At 49.1% G+C, this 17180-nt stretch overlaps 1 protein-coding gene across 2 annotated transcripts in view; it reads right to left on the reverse strand.

The window, feature by feature from the left end:
- Positions 1 to 11793: 11793 nt before the first annotated feature.
- LOC140418567 (mitogen-activated protein kinase kinase kinase 5-like) overlaps positions 11794 to 17180 on the reverse strand; it is a 277605-nt gene continuing 272218 nt past the window's right edge. For both annotated transcript variants that reach the window (XM_072502099.1, XM_072502092.1), the window contains exon 28: positions 11794 to 14728. Coding sequence is in view for 1 of the 2 variants with exons in the window: in XM_072502092.1 (XP_072358193.1) it covers positions 14662 to 14728 (67 nt within the window). In the remaining variant the exon portion in view is untranslated. The remainder of the gene's footprint in view (positions 14729 to 17180) is intronic.

Consider the following 17180-nt stretch of genomic DNA (forward strand, 5'->3'; position numbering starts at 1 on the left):
CGATAGGCCAGCAAGGCGAGGTTAAAGTCCGACCCGGCAGCAGCAGCCTTGCAGAGGAGCCGCTTGGCAATGTGAACGCCCTTCTCCGCCTTTCCATTCGACTGTGGATGTAGAGGGCTGGACGTCACATGAGTGAAACCATATGCTGCGGACCATATAAAGGACGACCATTCACGGCTGGCGAAACAGGGTCCATTGTCCGACATGACAGTCATTGGAATGCCATGGCGAGCAAATGTTTCCTTGCAGGCCCCAATGACTGCGGACGACGTCAGATCATGTGGAGGTATGACTTCTGGGTAATTGGAGAAGTAATCTATAATAATGATGTCATCCCTGCCGAGCGCGTGAAATAGGTCAACACCCACCTTCGCCCAGGGGGACGTCACCAATTCGTGTGGTAGAAGCGTCTCCGGAGGTTGCGCCGGCTGAAACCTCTGACAGGTTGTACAATTGAGCACCATGTTGGCTATGTCTTCATTAATACCCGGCCAATATACCGCCTCTCGGGCCCTCCGTCTGCACTTCTCGACTCCCAAGTGGCCTTCGTGTAGTTGATTAAGAATCATCTGGCGCATGCTGTGCGGAATGACAATCCTGTCTAACTTCATAAGGACCCCGTCAATGGTGGTAAGGTCATTTCGCACATTATAAAACTGCGGGCACTGCCCTTTGAGCCACACTTCCGCCATGTGGCGCATCACTCGCTGTAGAAGGGGGTCAGTCGCTGTCTCTGCGCATATGCGGGCCAGACGGCAGATTTGCTGCTGTCAGAGTAACGTGTGCCTTGACATACGAACCCCTCCGCATCTGGTGGTGTACTCACTGCTCTGGAGAGAGTGTCCGCCACGATGAGATCCTTCCCCGGAGTGTAGATCAGTTCGAAATCATACCTCCTGAGTTTAAGTAAGATGCGCTTGAGGTGAGGGGTCTTGTCGTTCAGGTCCTTGTTTATTATGTTGACCAGGGGGCGGTGGTCAGTTTCGACCGTGAATCGTGGAAGACCATACACATAATCGCGGAACTTGTCCAAGCCAGTCAACAAGCCCAGGCATTCTTTTTCTATTTGCGCGTAGCGCTGTTCCGTAGGGGTCATGGCTCGTGAGGCATATGCAACCGGGGCCCATGACGACGTGCTATCTTTCTGCAAGAGCACTGCTCCAATACCAGATTGGCTGGCATCCGTTGAGATTTTTGTGGGGCGAGCCGTGTCAAAGAACGCCAACACTGGTGCCGTGACCAGTTTGTGCTTGAGCTCCTCCCATTCCAGCTGGTGCGATTGTTGCCACTGGAATTCTGTTGATTTCTTCACGAGATGGCGCAGAGCCGTTGTATGAGAAGCAAGGTTGGGAATGAACTTCCCGAGGAAGTTGACCATGCCCAAGAATCTTAGGACAGCCTTTTTGTCAGCCGGCCGTGGCATGGCTGTGATGGCGCTAATTTTGTCTGCATCGGGATGGACCCCTGATCGTGAGATGTGGTCCCCAAGGAACTTCAGCTCAGTCTGGCCAAAGGCACACTTGGCGCGGTTGAGACGCAGGCCATTTTGTTGTATGTGGGCGAAGACGTGTCGTAGACGATGCATGTGCTCCTGCGGAGTGGTGGACCAAATGATGATATCATCCACATATACACGTACCCCTTCGATGCCTTCCATCATCTGCTCCATGATTCGGTGGAAAACCTCAGATGCCGAGATGATGCCAAATGGCATCCGGTTGTAGCAGAATCTGCCGAAAGGGGTGTTAAACGTGCATAGCCTTCAGCTGGTCGGGTCCAGTTGGATCTGCAAAATCCTTTGGACGCATCCAGTTTGGTAAATATTTTGGCTTGGGCCATCTCGCTGGTGATTTCCTCTCGTTTGGGGATGGAATAGTGTTCCCGCATAATGTTGTTATTTAGATCTTTAGGATCTATGCATATGCGGAGCTCGCCAGAGGGCTTTTTTACACAGACCATGGAGCTGACCCATGGCGTGGGCTCCATGACCCTGGATAGGACCCCTTGGTCCTGAAGAGCCTGCAGCTGCAACTTGAGGCGATCTTTGAGTGGCGCAGGAACCCTGCGAGGTGCGTGAACGACCGGGATGGCGTCCGGTTTGAGGCGAATCTTGTAAGTGTATGGCAATTTCCCCATGCCTTTAAATACCTCCTGGTTGTGAGCAAGGAGGGAATGGAGATTTGCGTGGAACTCAGCATCCGGGAAGTCGGATATCTCATCTGGAGAGAGAGACATAATGCGCTGTACAAGGTGAAGGACCTTACACGCCTGTGCGCCCAGTAACGAATCTTTTGATGAGCCAACAACTTCGAAGGGGAGTGTGGCCGTGTGCGTTTTGTGAGTTACCTGTAGCTGGCAAGAACCCATGGACGGGATGACGTTCCCGTTATAATCAACCATCTTGAGCCGGGATGGCGTGATGGGTGGTTTGACCTTCATGGCCTGGAATTCAGAATATGCAATCAGGTTGGCGGATGCGCCGGTGTCCAGAAGGAAGGTGACGTGCGATCGGTTGACCGTCAGGGTGGCACTCCACTCATCGGCCGGATTGATGGCGTTGACCCTGTTTACATCGATGACGGAAACCCGGAAGGCATCCTGGTCATCTGCATCATTTAGCTGAAAGTCTTGATGCGTGGGCTGGACGGTCTTGATGTGTCTGCGAGGTTGCCGGAGATGTGTAGGATCCATGGGTTGAGCCGCACGACAGTAGGCAGCATAGTGGCCCATCTTGCCACATCTGAGGCACTGTCGGTTTTTAGCAGGACATTGCCCTTTTAAGTGTACAGCTCCACAGTTGCCGCACGTCATGGCGTCACGGCGTTCGTTGCGCCACTGCGCATACGCAGTGCGATCTTGCATTGGGCGCGCCTGCGCAGTGCGTCCCTCGATGTTGCCGTTGGTTTTGGTGCGCAAAAGCACGGGAAACGGCCGCTCTCGTCGGGGCCGCGGGTCGGGAGATAATCGATGGCCTGGATGCGTTCGGTGTCGTGGGCGGCCTGGCTTGCCGATTCGACGGCTGGGGACCCCCTCCGTGCCGATTTGGTCGCCTGAAATCGGGCAAAACGGCTGGTTGCATTCTCGTGGAGGGCACAGGCTTCCACTGCAGACGCTAAGGTGAGGCTTTTGATTTTAAGAAGCTGCTGGCGTAGGCCACTGGAGGCAACGCCAAAAACAATCTGGTCCCTGATCATGGACTTTGAGGTGTTGCCGTAACCGCAGGACCGTGCTAGTATCCGGAGGTGCGTCAGAAAGGGTTGAAAAAGTTCCTCCTTACCTTGCAGGCGTTGCTGAAAGATATATCTTTCAAAACTTTCATTGAGTTCGACATTAAAGTGCTGGTCTAGCTTGAGGATGACCGTGTCATACTTGGATTGGATCTCGCCTTCCTAGAACACCAGTGAGTTGAAGACATCGATGGCGTGCTGACCTGCGGTGGAGAGGAGCATCGCAATTTTTGTTTTGTCCGAGGCACTCTGTTTCTCGTTGGCTCGGATGTACAGGTCGAATTGCTGCTTGAAGAGCTTCCAATTGGTACCAAGGTTCCCAGCGACTTGCAACGGCTGCGGTTTATTGGTGAAGTCCATGTCCAGAATGGCACGTTAGTCGGCAGGTATCGATCCACTCCTGTACCATGTGGTGTTGAGCGTTCTGACACACAGATGAGCCAACACAGTTGTATTTGGTACAACGCTGTGTTATTCAAACTTACTATCTACAGTTTTGTCTCGATACTCTGCACGTGGGGACTCCCTGTCTGTGTTGTTAAAACAGGTCCTGTCCTTGTCCCCAGATCTACTGGCCACCAGGTGTCGTGTTTGTCCTTTTATACTGTCCCTGTCCTTGTCTGTGATTGGTTGTGGTGTTGTGTGTTCTGATTTGTCTGTTGGTGTGTCTATCATGATGTGTGTGTTTGAATATCATGACACCGGGCATAATATGAGAAAAACCCCAGGCATCGTATCAGGGCCTTGGGGCAGTGGGGAAGGGGGAGCTGGAGAAGGGGTGCATGCGGTTGGGGTCGAGCCCTCGGACACCGTTTTCCACGACATAGCCGAGGATGGCTAGCCAGGTTGTGCGGAAAACGCATTTCTCCTTATTGTAGGTTAAATTAAGGAGTCGGGCGGTGCGGAGGAATTTGTCTAGGTTCGCGTCATGGTCCTGCAGGTCATGGCCGCAGATGGTGACATTATCCAAGTACGGGAACGTGGCCCGCAGCCCGTACTGGTCCACCATTCGGTCCATTGTTCGTTGGAAGACCGAAACCCCGTTGGTGACGCCAAAGGGGACCCGAAGGAAATGGAAGAGGCGGCCATCTGCCTCGAAGGCAGTGTACTGGCGGTCTTCCAGCCAGAAGGGAGCTGATGGTACGCGGACTTCAAGTCTATCGTAGAGAAGACTCGATACTGCGCAATCTGATTGACCATGGCAGATATGCGCGGGGTGGGTACGCATCGAGCTGCGTGTACCGGTTGATCGTCTGACTGCAGTCGACTACCATCCGGTTCTTCTCCACGATCCTGACGACCATCACTTGCGCTCTCCAAGGGCTGTTGCTGGCCTCGATGATCCCTTTCTCCAGAAGCCGCTGAACCTCTAACCTGATGAAGGCCCTGTCCTGAGCACTGTACCGTCTGCTCCGGGTGGCCACGGGCTTACAGTCTGGGGTGAGGTTCGCAAAGAGCGAGGGAGGGGGGACCTTCAGGGTCGTGAGGCTGCAGATCGTGAGAGGGGGCAGGGGTCCCGAATTTTAGAGTTAGGCTTCTGAGGTTGCACTGGAAATCTAACCCGAGCAGGGGGGGAGCGCAGAGATGAGGGAGGACGTAGAGCTTAAAGTTAGTGTACTCCACACCTTGTATTGACAGGTTTGCGACGCAATACCCCCGGATCTGTACGGAGTGCGAACCGGACGCGAGGGATATAGTCTGCGAGACGGGGAGGACCTGTAGGGCGCAGCGCCTTTCCATATTCGGGCGGACGAAACTATCTGTGCTCCCGGAGTTGAAGAGGCAGGACGCCTCCTGCCCGTTGAGTTTGACAGCCATCATCAAATTTCGCAGATGGTAAGGCCGGGACTGGTCGAGCTGGACCGAGCTGAGGTAATGTGGAGGACTATCTGTGGCAGCAGCGTGATCACAACATGGCATCGTTGACGATGTCGGCCAAGATGGCGGCCCTCATGTGTCGCACGTGGCGGACCGCGTCGACGATGGCGGCCCCCACGTGGCGGATGACGTGTCGGAAGGGGGCGGTCCCGGCAGGCACAATGCCACGTTGTGGGGTCTGTGAGCCTCAGGCTGGCACTGACAGGCTTTTGATTTTGGGGCTTTAGAGTGGCTCAGACATACCTTCGCAAAATGACCTTTCTTGCCGCACTCATTACACCCAGCGCTGCGTGCTGGGCAGCGCTGCCGGGGATGCTGGCCCTGCCCGCAGAAATAACAGCAAGGTCCTCCGGAGCTGGCCGGCAGCCGTGTGGTGCAGGAGTGAGGTACGCCTGGGTCGGGTGATGGCTTTGCCTCTGACGTCCCCGAGGATGCCGCATGGTTGGACGGGAAGGCCTCGAGGCTCTGGAAAGCCACTTCCAATGAGGTAGCCAACTTCACTGTCGCCTCGAGGAGGCGCTGTGGGATATAGCTGGACCGGACTCCAGCCACATAAGTGTCCTGTATCATTAGCTTTGAATGTTCCGATGCAGAGACCGCTCGGCAGTTACAACTGCGGGCAAGTACCCTCAATTCACGAAGATATTCTGCGAGCGACTCACCCTGGCGCTGATGCCGTGTGGTCAGGAGGTGTCGAGCGAGGACCTCGTTGACCAGCCTCACAAACTGTCCCTTGAGTACGTCTACAGCCTCCATATATGAGTTCGCATCCCTGATTAACTGGAAGATCCTGTGGCTCACCCGGGCATTGAGGAGACGCTGTTTGAGTGCCGGGGAAACCACAGCAGTCGAGGAGTCGAGGTAGGCCTCGAAGCAACTGAGCCAAAGCTCAAAGATAGCCGATGCTTCAGCGGCCTGTGGGTCCAGTTCGAGACGTTCACGTCTGAGGGCAGCATCCATTATCAAAAAAAACTTTTAGTCTATTAAATTGATGGACATCAATTCAGTCGAGACGCTGAGTAGTAATGAACCGATGCTTTAATAGACAAAAAGTGTGCCAACCTGTAGCTCCCCCCGCACGGCAAGACTGCCCCAGATTGACTGGCTTTATACCTCCTCAGAGGGGCGGAGCTACAGGCGGAGCCAACAGCAGCACCAATAACAACATTCCAACAGTACAACAGCAACAACCAATAACAGAACAGCAATAACATTAAGTATATGCAACAGTGGAGATAATGATAGTACTAGAACAGTCGAATAATAGTGAACATATATACAACAGCCTTACGTAGCCATACGCGGCTCACCACAGATATTTCATCCCAGGACTGATAACACTGATCAATAGGTATCTTTTATGTTAAAACAAACTTTAATTTAAACACAGAATCAATCAAATTAGCAAAAAAGTAACAGCTTTACAGTTAACAGTTCAAAAGGTTCTTAGATAAAAAGAAAAGCTTTAACTTAGTACCTTTTCCTGTAAATATATATGTATATTCCAATTAAACAAACCAATATAGTTCAAAGACCACTGACAAATAAAGTAAACAATCAGGTACTTGCTTTTCTCTGTGCAAAGACCTTGGAGAGAACCTTCCAGGAGCTAGCTGAAATCCTGTCTTCTCAGACTAAAATCCTCTGGCAAACTGCAAAACTACAGACAGACCTAGCTCCACCCCTTAATCATACCATAAGGTACTCTTCAGTCTCCTGCCACTAAGGTGTTCCATGACCTGTTTATTTAGGCCTAAGCACCATCCCTCATAAATTATCTATACCCCAAGGATCCTCCAAAATCCACACAATATTTCATTAGCCATCTATCTGCAAACAAGTAAATGGTTAAAATCTATAATACCACACTTTTATGACCCCTTAACCATACCTTTAGCAGACTTACTGCTTGTATGTATCTTAAACCAGGGTTTTAATCACATTGCTGCAACAAATATGAAATATTATATGAATTTATTACATTCATCAGAGTTGCACAGTGGCAGGAGTGTGTACCATCTATAAGATTCGCTGCAAAAACTCAGCAAGGCTTCACCAATAGCACCTTCTAAATCTACAAACTTTATCAACTAGAAGGACAAGGCAAAAATGCATGGTAAAACCATCACATGCAAGATCCACTCCAAGATACACACCATCCTGACATGGAAATATATTGCCGTTCCTTCACTGTCACTGAGTAAAAATCCTGGAACTTGCTCTCTAACATCACTGTGGGTGTACCTACACCACATGGACTGCAGTGGTTCAAGGCAGTGGCTCACCACCATCTTCCCAAGGGCAAGTATGGATGGGAAGTAATACTGGCCTGGCCAGCGATGTCCACACCTCTGAGAGAAGTTTTAAAAAGACCAAGTTGGCACTTGTTTCAAGATTATTCTTTTCATATGAATGTACTGTGATTTACAGAACTTCGCTGAATCATTACTTTTTAAAAAATAAATTTAGTGTACCCAATTCATTTTTTCCAATAAGGGGCAATTTAGTGTGGCCAATCCATCTACGCTGCACATCTTTGGGTTGTGGGGGCGAAACCCACGCAAACACGGGCAGACTGTGCAAACTCCACATGGACAGTGACCCACAGCTGGGATCGAACCTGGGACCTCAGCGCTGTGAGGCAGCAATGCTAACTCTGAATCATTACTAAGTGTGATGGTGTGAGGAGTTTGGAATGAGTCAGTGGTATATACTCTGAATGATTTTTTAAAAAGTTAATTCCCGATATCTGTGTAAGACTGGCAATGTTGGCATTCATTGCCCACCCCTAGTTGGTGGTATAGTCAGAGATGTTGTTGTGGGACTGGATGTAGATATCAGGTTACCTTTCTTATTGGTCATCAGTGAGCCAGTTGGGCTTTGAATAACTTTCTAACGGTTTCATGGACACTTTTTGTGGGCAACAGCTTTTTGTTGCCTGATTTTGTTACTTACTCAGTATTCACTTTCTCAAAGTACTTTGGTGCCTTTTGAAATCATGTTTTACTGGATTTGTAGGCTGAGCCTAGATTACAAGCCTAGATGGCCACTACAGTAAAGTGCTAGCAATTTATTACAATTATGTAAGGATTGTATACTACCCAGTATAGTTATGCAAGGCAAATGTCATCCAGATAGAGACTGCCCTTCATTCAACTGCTCCAGAAGGCTACCCAGCGACAACACAAATCAGCAAATAGTTTGAAAACGCTGCAGCACACAAGCCCACCCACGCAACCCACAATCCTCCCAGCCCACAACAATCCCCCCAACCCACAATCCCCCCAACTCACAACAATCCCCCCAACCCACAATCCCCCCAACCCACAACAATCCCCCCAACCCACAATCCCCCCAACTCACAACAATCCCCCCAACCCACAATCCCCCCAACTCACAACAATCCCCCCAACCCACAATCCCCCCAACTCACAACAATCCCCCCAACCCACAATCGCCCCAACTCACAACAATCCCCCAACTCACAACAATCCCCCCCAACCCACAATCCCCCCAACTCACAACAATCCCCCCAACTCACAACAATCCCCCCCAACCCACAATCCCCCCAACTCACAACAATCCCCCAACCCACAATCGCCCCAACTCACAACAATCCCCCAACTCACAACAATCCCCCCCAACCCACAATCCCCCCAACTCACAACAATCCCCCCAACTCACAACAATCCCCCCCAACCCACAATCCCCCCAACTCACAACAATCCCCCCAACCCACAATCCCCCCAACTCACAACAATCCCCCCAACCCACAATCCTCCCAACCCACAATCCCCCCAACCCACAATCCCCAAATCACAATCCCCCAACCCACAATGCCCCCCAACCCACAATGCCCCCAACCCACAATCCCCCCAACCCACAATCCCCTCAAACCACAATCCCCCAACCCACAATGCCCCCCAACCCACAATGCCCCCGAACCCACAATGCCCCCAACCCACAGTCCCCCCAACCCACAATCCCCTCAAACCACAATCCCCCAACCCACAACAATCCCCCAACCCACAATCCCCCCCACCCACAATCCAACACATAATCTCTCTCACACAATGCACAACCCCACCCACAAAACACATAGTCTCACCGTCACCTGTTGGTGTCATACCTGGCTATCCTCAGGGTAGTGTCTTAGGCCCAACCATCTTCAACTGCTTCATCAATTACCTTCTTTCCATTATGAGGTCAGAAGTGGGGATGTTCTCTGACAAGTGCACAATGTTCAGCACCATTTGTGACTCCTCAGTTACTGAAGCAGCTCATGTTCAAACACAGCAAATCCTGGACAAGTGGCAAGTAACATCCACAAGGGCCAGGCAATGATCACCTCCAACAAGAGACAATCTAACTATCGCCCCTCGACATTCAGTGGCATTACCATGATTCCTTAGGCATCACTTGCCTAACCTGAAACCACTACCATCTAGAAGGACAAAGGCAGCAGACACCTGGGAACACCACCACCTGGAGCCAAAGATAAAATGCTGGAAAACCTCAGCAGGTCTGGCAGCATTTGTAGGGAGAGAAATGAGCGAACGTTTCGAGTCCCGATGACCCTTTGTCAAAGCTAAATGACAGAGAAAGTGGGAAATATTTATACTGTGGAGTGAGAATGAAAGATGAGTCATAGTCACAGAAACCAAGGGAACAGGGTGCTAATATGCCACCACCAAACACATCTTCCCTTCACTCCCTCTGTCAGCATTCCGCAGAGACCGTTCCATCCGAGACAATCTAGTCCACTCCTCCACCGTACCCAGTACCTCTTCCGTCACCCATGGCACCTTCCCATGCAATCGAAGAAGGTGTAACACCTGCCCCTTTACCTCTTCCATGCTTAACATCCCAGGCCCAAAACACTCATTCCAGGTTAAGCAGCGTTTCACTTGCACCTCTTTCAATTTGGTCTACTGCATTCGCTGCTCCCAATGTGGTCTCCTCTATATCGGAGAGACCAAACGCAGACTGGGTGACGGCTTTGTTGAGCATCTTCGGTCTGTGCACATTCAGGACCCTGACCTTCCCGTTGCTTGCCATTTTAACAACAGACCCTGCTCCCATGCCCACATGTCACCACGGGCAGCACGGTAGCCTTGTGGATAGCACAATTGCTTCACAGCTCCAGGGTCCCAGGTTCGATTCCGGCTTGGGTCACTGTCTGTGCGGAGTCTGCAAATCCTCCCTGTGCGTGTGTGGGTTTCCTCCGGGTGCTCCGGTTTCCTCCCACAGTCCAAAGATGTGCAGGTTAGGTGGATTGGCCATGATAAATTGCCCTTAGTGTCCAAAATTGCCCTTAGTGTTGGGTGGGGTTACTGGGTTATGGGGATAGGGTGGCGGTGTTGGCCTTGGGTACGGTGCTCTTTCCAAGAGCCGGTGCACACTCGATGGGCCGAATGGCCTCCTTCTGCACTGTAAATTCTATGATTTTATGTCTGTCCTCGGCCTGCTGCAATGTTCCAGTGAAGCTCAATGCAAACTGGAGGAACAACATGTCATCTTCCGGTTAGGCACGCTACAGCCTTCCGGCCTGAACATCGAATTCAACAACTTCAGATGATTTGCTCTACCCTACCTCGACCCCTTTGTTTTGATCCCATTTCATTTTAACTGCCTTTTACCATTTCTTTCTTTCTTGTCTTTCTTTAAATATATAATCCGCCTCTATCTTATTCCCCTTTCCTTAACTTTTCTCCCCTTTGCTTCCCCCTTTCCCCCTACATCTGTCATAGTTTACCCTCTGATGTTAGCTTCTCTGCTGTTTGACCATTCACACCTTTTGTTCTCCCTGGAGACTGCCATTAGCACGCTTTCCCTTGGTTTCTGCGGCTATGACTCATTTTTCATTCTCTCACTCCACAGTATAAATATCTCCCACTCTCTCTGTCGTTTAGCTTTGACAAAGGGTCATCTGGACTCGAAACGTTAGCTCTTTTCTCTCCCTACAGATGCTGCCTGACCGGCTGAGATTTTCCAGCATTTTGTCTTTGGTATCCGATTCCAGCATCCGCAATAATTTGCTTTTAACCACCACCTGGAGGTTCCCGTCCAAATCCGATGCTAACCTGACTTGGAAATGTATCCGCTGTTCCTTCACTGTTGCTGGATCAAAATCCTGGAACTCTCTTTCTAACAGCACAGTGGGTGTACCTACTGTGGTGATACACCACTGTACTTCCCTACCATTGTACATAGTATATAATAGTTGTGTGTAACGTGGCCCTGTAATACCGTGTATTGTACTGTAGCTCTGCAGAGGTTCGGTCACTGGTAGGTAACCCGACCTGGCCACGGAGAGCTCCGCCTTAGTCACTCCCCCGGGAGTTACGTATAAGAACCCTCTTCTGGGACCGGCCCCATTCTGTCTGGGGTCGTCTGTGTCGGGTAAGCCTCCCATGTAGTATATCAAAGCCTGAGTTAAAGTCTCACATGTCTTTGTGGTTCTTGACGCTTAGTGCATCACCTACATCACATGGAGTGCAGTGATTCAAGAAGGCAGCTCATCGCCACCTTCTCAAGGGCAATTTAGGATGGGTAGCAAATACTGGCCGAGCCAGCGATACCTACATCCCGTAAATGAATAAGAAAAACACTGAACCCCACCCAGCCCTGCCTCCATTAAAGGGGAGTTGATTTTCTAACATTGACAAACAAATAAAAGACCAGAATATAGAAGTTAAGAAAAATACTTTTTATTTAACAAAATATTCAATGAAGAGATTTTTTTATACGTTTACAGCTTATAAAGAAAAAGTCACATTAGCTTCTTTTTGCAGTGAATTCTACACCCCAGCTTTCAGTGTAGTGACTAATGGAAAGAGAAAGACTTGTATTTACATTGTGCCTTTCACAGCCTCTGGATTTCTCAGAGCACTTCACAGCCAATGAAGTACCCTTTGAATGGTAGTCACTGCTGTAGTGGCAGAAATGTAGCAGCCAATTTCTGCACACCAAGCTCCCACAAATAGCAATGAAATAAATGATCAACTAAACAGCTGTAGTGTTGTCGCTTGAGGAATAAAATGGTGGCCAAGATACTGGCGAGGTTCCCCTGCAATCTTCAAAATGGTGCCTTGGGATCTTTTACATTCACCCGAGAAGGCTTTGTTTCAATGTCACATCGGAAGGATGGGCACCTTCAGCAGTGCAGCATTCTTTCATCGCTGCAATGGGGAGTGTCAGTCTGGATTCCGTGCACGAGTCTCTGGCATGGGTTTGAATTCCCAGTCTTCAAATTTAGGTGAGAGTTCCATCACTGAAAGGTTGAAGCCAAGGGCTGGAAGTTGTTGTTATTTTAATAATACCATACAAGGTTGGTTTCTGAGAGGGTTGGACTGAACAGAAGAATTAGGGGCGACACGGTGGCACAGTGGTTAGCACTGCTGCCTGGGTTTCCTCCTGGTGTTTAGCATGGATTGGCCATGCTAAAAAGAAACTGCACCTTAGTGTCCAAAAGAGGTGCGGGTTAGCTGGGGTTATGGGGATGGGTCGGGGAAGTAAGTTGGCCTGGGTATGGTGCTCCTTCAGAGGGTCGGTGTGGACTCGGTGGGCTGAATGGCCTCCTTCTGCACTGTAGGGATTCTGTGAAAAAGCAACAGCAAACCACTACAGTACTTTTCCAAGCATCACCATGGACCAATCCAATGGCAGCCCATGGTTACCAATGCTTCCTGAGGGCACGGCACCTGAAGGAGGAGGAGGAGAGGCTGCTGAAGGACCAGGAACAAAGGCGAATAAAGGGAAGCCAGGGTGAAGATTAACCATGATTGAATAGCAGGCAGAATCGGATTGAGGGGCCGAATGGCCAGCATTCTGTTCTTATGTTCACATAAATATATTAAGGAGACAGAAATCAAAAACGTTAAACCACGGCAGGTTAAATGGACCAGACAGTCGAATCCCATCGTTATCTGAAGGTCATTGAGTGCAATTAACAGATGTGGCGCAAAAAGCCTTCAATATAATAAATATGCGTGACAGGGGATCATGTGTTCAAATATTTCAGTGCTAGACCTGAGCCTGTGCAGATTCCAATTCCAGCTGTGTGTTACTGATTGCTTCACCAATCCAGATGAGCTGTATAATAAACCACTGGATACGAACATACGATTTAGGAAATGGAGTAGGCTATTCAGCCCCTTGAGCCTGCTTCACCTCTGCAGATGGGTGACCCCTCAATGTCTCATAGGCTCCCAGTGAACAGTAACAGGAGTATTGTTGGGAAAGTCCCCCCCATGGTGAGCCGGTCAGTCAATAAGACATTCCCAGTGCGGTTCGGGATGGTAGACACGAGGAAGGTCAAAGGTTGCACTGCCGATCTGTGTTTGGGTCATCCCAAGATGAAGGAGTTAAAGTGACAGACAACCTGTGATCCTAGTTGGAAGTAAAGTGCTTGTCAGAAATCTAGATCAAGTCCATCATGGAGTATTTATTTCATATATTGTTTTAATGTATGTCATTTTCTGAAATATGAGAAAAGGTTAGGTGGATTGGCCGTGCTAAATTTCCCTTAGTGTCCAAAATTGCCTTTAGTGTTGGGTGGGGTTACTGGGTTATGGGGATAGGGTGGAGGTGTGGGGTTGGGTAGGGTGCCCTTTCCAAGAGCCGGTGCAGACTCGATGGGCCGAATGGCCTCCTTCTGCACTGTAAATTCTATGATAAATTCTATGAATGTTATATTCGCAGACAGAAATCCCTGAAGAACAACCGGACTGCCAATGCTCCAGGATTCTTCTGGAGTTTTCAGGGCTGGAAAATGAACCTCTTGGATAATTCTGTGAGCCTTGCCAGAGGAAAATCAGTGGAACATTGAATTTGTTTTTTCATCTCTTTGAACATTTTTGTTCACAAGTTCTGAAAGTGTTGGTGATGAAGGGAAAGGCCATTGGAGGTGAGGAGATGAAACTTAGAGGAACGGTTCCAACGGGAATTGGAAAACTAATTATAGCACAAGGAAATCAGACAATTCGGATTTTGGAATGGGATTGGAAGTGGATTCCCTGGAATGTTTCCTTGGAAAACTGAATAAAACTAAAGTGTCAGTTCACCCTCCAAAGGGCAGGACGACAGGGCGAGTATCAGCCAGGATTTCAAGAGAGAGGGGAATGTCCCAGCCCAGGGTCACCTCCTGCCTGTGTGTGCCCACCCTGCCAATTTGCTGCTTTTTTCTCTGTAAACAATTGTACTGTTGTGCCCGCAAGCTCCAGTTGTGAACATCTAGTCAGTCACAAACATAACATTGGGTGTGAGCGGTGAACATCAAATTATTACCAGCCGTCTGACGTTGCACATTCAGGTTGGAACATGTCTGAAGTGGGTGCAGCTCTGAGAATTAAACCTGTGACAGTTACGGTTGCACTATTCCCGGCTTTCTGAGGTGCCCGGCTCAGTGCCTTCACCGCCATTCCAGAGCAGGCGGGTATTTTCAAAGTACAAGACTTTTGCTGGTGTCTGTCGGTTCTGGATCGCAGCTTTTAGTCTCACCTTGGTGTTCGATGGCTGTCCACCTTTCCAAAACTGGGCAGCAGTTAGCTGGTGCCTACTTCTCACCCTCCAGTTTCCTGTGCGCACTGATTGCAGCCCAGAGTCTGCACATCATTCCACCCCTAAAGCAGAAAGAAACCCTTGAGTGACTGACAGATATACATGCACAGTGCTCCCTCTCCCCTCTGTCACACACATATTGCTGTATATAAATATACATACATGCATACTGGCCCAGAGTTCTCTTTTGTTTTGGAGCAGGGCATGGGTGGGTTAGACATTTTTCATCTCTCTTCAGTCCAAAAATATTTAGCCCTGTAACCTCCCGTCAGGGCAAGTTGATAATGGTGCATCTGGAGCAAGTGGGCAACTGGGATCTTGGTGAACAATGGGACCAATAATGGATCTTTTACAGGATCAACACTCCACAGTTACAATTGTACCTATTCTTGGACAAACCCATTGGAGGAACTTGCAGGAACAGACATCCTCTCGTTAAAAAGTTTCCCTTGCGCTATAAATTAGCAGGCCTGACGTTCGGCTGTAAGATTAACGGCATGATGTAATCATGTGTTTGTGTGAGGCATGAATCATCCAGCAACTTGTGGCAATTCACAGCTCACAGTGTATCTCTTCTCACCATGTCGCTGGGTTATTTAGGCACAAGAAATGCTGTTTACATTAAATTTGCTGCTTTAAACCCAGAAAGTTAGTGTACATTTTCAATATAGTACCCACCACTTAACCTATCCCCATGTACCCTGGGCAACTTCCCACATTGCGCAAATGCTATTGACTACTTTTCCTTACCATAGACAGCAATTACAAAAGTGCAGGATAAACCTTATTAAGTTGGGCAACTATTTTGAGCAGATCCAGCCACTATCCAATAATTAACTCAAGTCCAATTCCCGTTGTTCATTCCAAACTCCATATCCGTAGCCTCTACAGCTCTAACACGGCTGGGCACCATTTCAAAATGTACCCCACACTCTGCTTGCAACTTAAACCTATCCAGGATCTGCAACACGGTAGCGCAGTGGGTAGCATCAGATAATAGACTCATATTGTTAAACACACACACAAATGTCTTTAGGATTTAGAAATCGAAACATTTGGTATATTTATTGGCAGAATAATATAAACAGTCTTGCCCAACAATCTTCTCAGCACATCGTGCAGCTAAGCAGAAAGTGAAGAATTACCACATCAACCAGCACAGCAGTGTTCAACAACAGCCCACGCATACTGTTTGAGAAGCAGCCAGACGTGTCTTTACACAATCCCTGTAAAAATCCTGGGTTGATTAAATTGATGGGATGAGCAAAATTACCAAGGAACAAGGAGAATCCGTAACCCCACCTAACCTACACATCCCTGGACACTAAGGGGCAATTTTATCACAGCCAATCCACCTAACCCGCTCGGACTGTGGGAGGAAACCGCAGCACCCAGAGGAAACCCACGCAGACATGGGGAGAACACGCAAACCCCACACAGACATTCATCCCAGGTCAGAATTGAACCCTGGTCCCTGGTGCTGTGAGGCAGCAGTGCTAACCACGGTGCCACCATGCCATTAAGTTGGTGCACCAATCTCTGTGGAGCTGCTTTCCGGCTGTGGCGCTGTAAGCTATGCCCAATCAATTTTTTTTCCAAGAGTCTCAAGATTCCGTGAGAAAACTGGTCTGTGCAACAGGCGAGTTACACGCCAGTTACACGCGAGTTACACGCCAGTTTTTCAATCTGCTGGCACTTTGCCAAATCCTGAATAAGATTCTGTCCATATTACTGATGGAATAGAGTTGAATGATCTCAGATAATGACAGGGTCAGCCTGGTCTCAGGCAGGAGGGATGCCCATTTGGGTGAGATGGCGGAGGGCGGTAGATTGTTCCTTCAGAGTAGAACTGGAGAAAAAAATTGCAGCAAATTTAAAAAAAAGAGAGGGTCTGAAATCTTTGAAAGGGTGGTTACAGGTTGTCATGGTTGAAGGAAGTAACGGGGCAATGGGTGCAAAAGGAGGCCATTCGGCCCATCAAGTCTGCACAAACCCTCCGAAAGAGCATTCTACCTCGGCCCACTCACTCGCCCTATCCCTGTAATCCCATCTAACCTGCACACCTTTGGACATGAAGGAACAATTTAGCACGGCCAATCTACCTCACCTGCACTTCTCTGGACTTTGGGAGGAAACTGGAGCATCTGGAGGAAACCCACACAGACACGAGGAGAACGTACAAACCCTACGCAGAGCTCGTGATTTTGGCTGATTTTATGAGTTTGAGTCCCGGACTTGAAGAATTACCCGGTAGCAAGCTTTGTGAATCTTTGCACTTCTTACTCTGTCCCTTTGTCCATTATTGGGAGGGGAACAGAAATTGGGAAAATTGCCCTCTTAGGTCTGGGCTACTGCATCTGTGAGTTAAAACTTCAACCTCTGGGGAATAAAGTCAGGTTTGAGGGTGGTTTGAGTCTGAGAACCTGGTATGTGGAGCAGGGAATTTGTCCAACACACAGTAGAGAATGCATGTGAGCTGTGATAGCTTACACTGAAAGGTAGGCAATAGCCAAT

Source organism: Scyliorhinus torazame, chromosome 1, assembly GCF_047496885.1.
Source record: "Scyliorhinus torazame isolate Kashiwa2021f chromosome 1, sScyTor2.1, whole genome shotgun sequence".
NCBI lineage: Eukaryota > Metazoa > Chordata > Chondrichthyes > Carcharhiniformes > Scyliorhinidae > Scyliorhinus > Scyliorhinus torazame.